The following is a 6,725-nucleotide window of genomic DNA, read 5'->3' as shown; positions in this document are numbered from 1 at the left end:
ATAGGATGCATCAGATTTGGGGACAGGTTGTGGACAATCTGAAGTTGTCCCAGGAGAAGACTCAACAGTTCACTAATCGTCATCGGCGTGTTGGTCCTCGTCTTTGTGTTGGGGACCTGGTTTGGCTGTCTTCTCGATTTGTTCCTATGAAGGTCTCGTCTCCTAAGTTTAAGCCTCGGTTTATCGGCCCTTATAGGATTCTGGAGGTTCTCAATCCTGTGTCCTTTCGTTTGGACCTCCCAGCATCTTTTAATATTCATAATGTTTTTCATCGGTCATTATTGCGGAGGTATGAGGTACCGGTTGTTCCTTCTGCTGATCCTCCTGCTCCTGTGCTGGTTGAGGGTGAATTGGAGTATATGGTGGAAAAGATCTTGGACTCCCGTGTTTCCAGACGGAAACTTCAGTATCTGGTTAAGTGGAAAGGCTATGGTCAGGAGGACAATTCTTGGGTGACAGCATCTGATGTTCATGCTCCTGATTTGGTTCGTGCATTTCATAGTGCTCATCCAGATCGCCCTGGTGGTTCTGGTGAGGGTTCGGTGCCCCCTCCTTAAGGGGGGGGTACTGTTGTGAATTCTGTTTGTGGGCTCCCCCGGTGGTGTTTTATGGTAGTGCCACTTATGTGCCTTCTTCTATCCCTGATCACCTGTTGCCACCCATTAGGGGAGTTTCCTATTTAAGGCTGCTTGGCTGTTAGTCCTATGCCGGCCAACAATGTATCAGTAGCATTCTGTTGCATTCTCCTGCCTCAAGTTCCTGTTCAGCTAAGTTGAATTTTGTTTCTAGTTAATGTATTTCTTGTCCAGCTTGCTGCTATGTGACTCTCTGTAGCTGGAAGCTCTTGTGGACTGAAATTGCCACTCCAGTGGCATGAGTTGTCACTGGAGTTTTAAAGTAATTTCAGGATGGTGTTTTTGAGTAGTGTTTTGAAGTTGACCGTGAAGTAACTCTTTCCTATCCTTCTGCTATCTAGAAAGCGGACCTCACTGTGCTAAATCTGCTGTTCATCCTACGTATGTCATTTCCTCTGAACTCACCGTCAATATCTGTGGGGGGCTGCTATCTCCTTTTGGGGTTCATCTCTGGAGGTAAGGCAGGCCTGTATATTCCTCTGATAGGGGTAGTTAGATCTCCGGCTGGCGCGTGGTGTCTAGGGCATCGTAGGAACACTCCCTGGCTACTTCCAGTGTTGTGTCAGGTTCAGGTCACGGTCAACTTTAGTTTCCATCACCCGAGAGCTAGTCCGTTTTGTTATTTTTATTTCCCTGCCATTGGGGTAATCATGACAGGGGGGCTAGGGAGCAAGTTAGACAGGCACAAGGGGACACATGCAGGCTAGGAGGCGGGAGAAGGGCACAAGGGGACTAGTGGGCAAGGGAGACTGACACAAGGGGACAAGGGAGACTGACACAAGGGGACACAGAGGGACCAGTAAGCCAGGGAGACTGACAAGGGGACACATGGGGACTAGTGGGCCAGGGAGATTGAATAGAGGACACAAAGGGACTAGTAGGCAAGGGAGATTGACACAAGGGGACTAGTGGGCAAGGGAGATGGACACAAGTGGGCAAGGGAGACGGACACAAGGGGACAAGGGAGACTGACACAAGGGGACACAGGGGGACCAGTGGGCTAGGGAGACTGACACAAGGGGACAGGGGAGACTGACACAAGGGAACACAGGGACTAGTGGGCAAGGGAGACTGACACAAGGGGACACACGGGGACTAGTGGGCAAGGGAGACGGACACAAGGGGACAAGGGAGACTGACACAAGGGGACACAGGGGGACCAGTGGGCTAGGGAGATTGACACAAGGGGACAGGGGAGACTGACACAAGGGAACACAGGGACTAGTGGGCAAGGGAGACTGACACAAGAGGACACACGGGGACTAGTGGGCAAGGGAGACGGACACAAGGGGACAAGGGAGACTGACACAAGGGGACACAGGGGGACCAGTGGGCTAGGGAGACTGACACAAGGGGACAAGGGAGACTGACACAAGGGGACACAGAGGGACCAGTAAGCCAGGGAGACTGACAAGGGGACACATGGGGACTAGTGGGCCAGGGAGATTGAATAGAGGACACAAAGGGACTAGTAGGCAAGGGAGATTGACACAAGGGGACTAGTGGGCAAGGGAGATGGACACAAGTGGGCAAGGGAGACGGACACAAGGGGACAAGGGAGACTGACACAAGGGGACACAGGGGGACCAGTGGGCAAGGGAGACTGACACAAGGGGACAGGGGACACTGACACAAGGGAACACAGGGACTAGTGGGCAAGGGAGACTGACACAAGGGGACACGCGGGGACTAGTGTGCAAGTGAGACTGACACAAGGGAGCTAGCGGGCAAGGGAGACAGGCACAAGGGGACACACAAGGACCAGTGGGCAAGGGAGACTGACACAACGGGACACACAGGGACAAGGGACACAAGCACAAGGGGACAAGGGCGACAGGCACAAGGGGACATATGGGGACTAGGAGGAAGGGGAGAAGGGCACAAGGGGGCAAGGGAGACAGGCACAAGAGGAAATAAGGGGACTCCTAGAGCAGAGTAGGTAAGGACACATGGGGATACAGAGCTGCAAGGGGACAGGGGAAAACAGGGGGAGCCTTGGGAGCAAGGAAGAAGGGGGCACATGGATTATGAGGACAGGGTAGATGGGGAACACACGGTGAGAAAGGGGACAGGGGAGACTTGAGAACAGGGCAGAGAGGTCACACGAGCGGCTGCTAATGACAGGATAAATGCAGATCTGAGGCTTAAGGGACCCTTCGGCAGGAGGAGAAGGAGGCAGCAGCAACAGATTGCAGCTTTTTAGGTTTAGGCTCTCAGCCACTCACTCAAGCAGCACCAGCTGCCTTTGACCAGTCTTTCCCTTTGGTGTGGCTGAAGGACCTGTGGACACACCTCTCTCCAGTCACAAGGTTGGATCAAGTGACCGCATCAAATCCATCTTCCCCCATGTAACTGGAGGACTTGCGGTGACGCCTCCCTGCTGTAATGGTTGGGTCCTTCTCCTTCACTAATGATGGACGGACGGGCCCCTAAGCAGTCCGGGCCCAGTTGCAGCCGCCACCGCTGCGACCGCTATAGTTACGCCCCTGTGTGTGAACTTTATTCTTCAATGGAGTATGTAAATGAAGAGGATGGACAAGAAATTACATCACAATTCTTTTTTTTGTTGTTAAATAATAGATCTTTATTTAGCTTTCAAAAAATTTCAAAAACGCTTACAAATCCGCATGAAAAAAAACCCATGAAAATCTGCAACAAAAAACACCAAAAACGCATCAAATCCGCGTGGATTTTTACCTGCGTTTTTTGCCAAGAGATGCAGAATCTGCACAGAAAATTCCACAGGCAAATCTGCAACATGTGCACATACCCTAAGTGCTTTCTTCCTAAATGTGGATCAGCAGTGAGCACAACTATGGAGCTGTAAGGGTTAATGATTCTGCACAGACTCTCCGCCCTTCCTACTGGGAGGAAACTTTCACTTTCAGTTTCTGCTGTTTCTCATTCTCACTACAATGGCGTCTGCTGAACTGAGGGAAGAGCTGAACTGCTCCATCTGCCTGAGCCTCTATACAGATCCCGTATCCCTGAGATGTGGACACAACTTCTGCCGCTCGTGTATTGTGAGTGTGCTGGATGCACAGGAGGCGGCTGGAGGGTATTCCTGTCCTGACTGCAGAGCACAATATCCGGAGCGTCCGGCCCTGGAGAAGAACCGAAAGCTGAGGAACATAGTGGAGCATTTCTCATCTCAGCCTGGTATGGAGGACACTGGTATCTTCTGTGCTTACTGTACAAAGTATCCTGTATCGGCTGTGAAATCCTGTCTGCAGTGTGAGAATACTTTCTGTAACGACCACTTGACTATCCACAACAAGACATTAGATCATACATTAATAGATCCCACAAGATCTTTTGGCAACAAAAAATGTTCCCACCACAAAAAGGTTCTGGAGTATTACTGCCCACAGGACGCAGCTTGTCTGTGTGTGTCTTGTTTGGTTGGTGAACACCGAGGACACCTGGTGGAACTTCTAGATGAAGCTTCTGAGAAGAAGAAAAAGGAACTGAGGAAATATATGGATGAACTAAATCCACAAAAATTAGATATTCAGACAAGAATTCAGAATCTGCAGCATCATAAAGGAAAGATCCAGGAGAAAGCCTCCGATAAGAAGAAGAACATCAGTAAGAGATTTATGGATATCAAGGAGCAAGTGGAAATGGCAGAAAAGAAAGCGGTGAGCGAGGTCACCAGGCAGGAGGAGAAGATTGTGTCCCAGATATCTGATCTGATCAAGAAGCTGGAAATACAGGAGGACGAGCTGTCCAGAAAGATGCATCACACGGAGGAGATGTGTCGTGTCACCGACCCAATAAGACTTTTACACGAAAATAACATTACAGTATATAGTCATGGAGGTGATGAGTGCACAGGAGGAGATGGTGGAGAGGTCAGTTCTGAGGAAGATCTGGATGAGGTTCTGATCTCACTGACCTTACACCGATCTATGAGGGATATCGTCACTAATGTGACATCAGAACTCAGGGTCCATGCCCCAGACATATTGCTGGATGTGGACACTGCTCATAGATGTGTGAAGATATCAGAAGATCTGAAAACAGCAACAAGATCAGAAGAAGAACAGGAGAAACCAGTACCACCAGGAAGATTTGTGAATTACTCCCAGGTGTTAAGCAGATGTGGCTTCTCCTCAAGACGACATTACTGGGAGGTAGAGTGGAACCAGATAGGAGAATGTAGCATCGGATTGTCCTATCCCAGTATAGATAGGAAAGGAAAACAGTCTGGTATTGGATATAATGATAAATCTTGGTGTTTGTACATGTATGATGTAGAATATAAAGTATGGCACAACTCAGTCACATTAGCCCTCAGTGTAAAGCCAACATGTCCGACACTTGGGGTCTTCTTAGACTATGAGGCCGGGCGTCTGTCCTTCTATGAGCTGTGTGACCCCATCAGACACTTACACACCTTCACCGCCTCCTTCACTGAGCCCCTACATGTTATCTTCTATGCGAATCATGGAGCCTCTGTTATAATAAGAAGCTGAGGCCGATGTCGTCCTCGTCACATTATAACTCCATTATTCCTTGTCACATGGACACATCTGTATATAGTGAGTTATCAGCAGGACCCTCTAATAATACAGTGTATATGGCGGAGTCATGGGGGGATTGTTCCTATTGTTTTTCCTCTTCCCTGTAGATCTGATGCAGAATCAATGATTGAGTAGAATGTAAATATTAATGGGTGAATTGTCCTGAGACTGATAATTATTATTCAGTAAAGGGTTAATCCTCTCTGATAAAGTGCTGGTATATAGCTGGGATATGTCAGCACTCTCTGACTCCCGGGACCCCCACCGATCCTGAGAATAAAGGGGCCGCAGCATTAGTTCAGCCTCCTGCACATCGGAGCTCTGGACTCCCTGGTGCAGGAGCTGCAGTACGGCCACAGTGGATGGGGGGCACATCGGGGGTCCGGAGCGCCGCTGTGCAGGGTAAACAGGGAGGGGACGCAGCACTAAATCAGCTCTGTGGCTACTTTATTTTCATGGTCCATGGGGGTCTCCATGAATTAGAAAATGATGGTGTAACTAAGCTATATACCACCACTTTATGACATCAGAAAACAATTTTAACCTGATAGACCCTGGTATTTATTTAGAAATGAGAAGTTCTGGGATCTGGATTTATTTGGTGCTAGAACTGTCGGAGGGGGAAGAAGAGGACCGCGAAGAACTTCTTCTAGAGAATAGAAAGGAGGGATTAGATAGGAACGGCAGCAGGAGGTTTTCTGCAGCTAAGAGCCCGGAGACCCGATGAGATCTGGGAATAGTCACCATGTACAATGTGAGGAACGTGTGAGAAGTGTTAGCCTGGCCGAGGAGGAGTAGTGATGGGAAGGCTCGCCTCGCAGGACATCGGGAGAAGCTGCTGAGACAAGACTTGTGGATGTCTCAGACTGAGAATGATGTGTGAGCCGAGGCTGCGGAGAGGAACCGTACCGCCGTGCACCACCACGTGGCCTCACCTCCATCTCCAACAAATGTTATATGAAAAGTTCTGTGTCTGTTATTAACTGTCGTTTTTTTACTCACGTTCTTCAGTAAAAACAACTGTGTTTAACAACTTTGGCCTCTCCTTTTCCTTTGAGTGTAACAACCACCAAGGGGGTAAACCATGCCCAGAACATCCGGCCATCAAAGGAGCAGTAATAATCAAGGTGAAGCCTCCACACATGCCTCTGTACATGTATAACTGGTGTGTCGGGGTGTCTCGGCCTTACATTTACGATCTCCTAAAGTTTACTTCAGTCTAAGGGCTCATTTCCACTTGCGAGAAACACGTCCGTGTCTCGCATGTGAAAACCAAGCTCTGGTGCCGGCACTTGGGAGAGGAGCGTGCAGCTCCATGTGTTGCTATGCGGCCGCACGCTCCGCTCTGGAGTGTCGGCGCCAGAGCTTGGTTTTCACATGCGAGACACTGACGTGTTTCTCGCAAGTGGAAATGAGCCCTAACATTGGTTTATTAATACCAGGAGATCAGACCTTCAGCAACGAGATTATTTCAGTCACATTTTTCTACCTGTACAATTTTTTGGGGGGCTTTCTTAACCTATTTTCTCTCTCTACAGGATTAATCTTTTATTTTAAGTCTTGA

At 49.1% G+C, this 6,725-nt stretch overlaps 1 protein-coding gene across 1 annotated transcript; it reads left to right on the top strand.

Annotated features, from left to right (window-relative positions):
• Positions 1–3,550: 3,550 nt before the first annotated feature.
• On the top strand, positions 3,551–6,250 carry LOC143785316 (E3 ubiquitin/ISG15 ligase TRIM25-like). Its single transcript, XM_077274067.1, has one exon. The coding sequence runs from the start codon at positions 3,551–3,553 to the stop codon at positions 5,111–5,113; it is 1,563 nt and encodes a 520-aa protein (XP_077130182.1). The 3' UTR covers positions 5,114–6,250.
• The last annotated feature ends 475 nt before the right edge of the window (positions 6,251–6,725 follow it).

The sequence above is a fragment of the Ranitomeya variabilis genome, chromosome 7 (genome assembly GCF_051348905.1).
Source record: "Ranitomeya variabilis isolate aRanVar5 chromosome 7, aRanVar5.hap1, whole genome shotgun sequence".
NCBI lineage: Eukaryota > Metazoa > Chordata > Amphibia > Anura > Dendrobatidae > Ranitomeya > Ranitomeya variabilis.
This window is presented reverse-complemented; position numbering and strand designations above follow the sequence as displayed.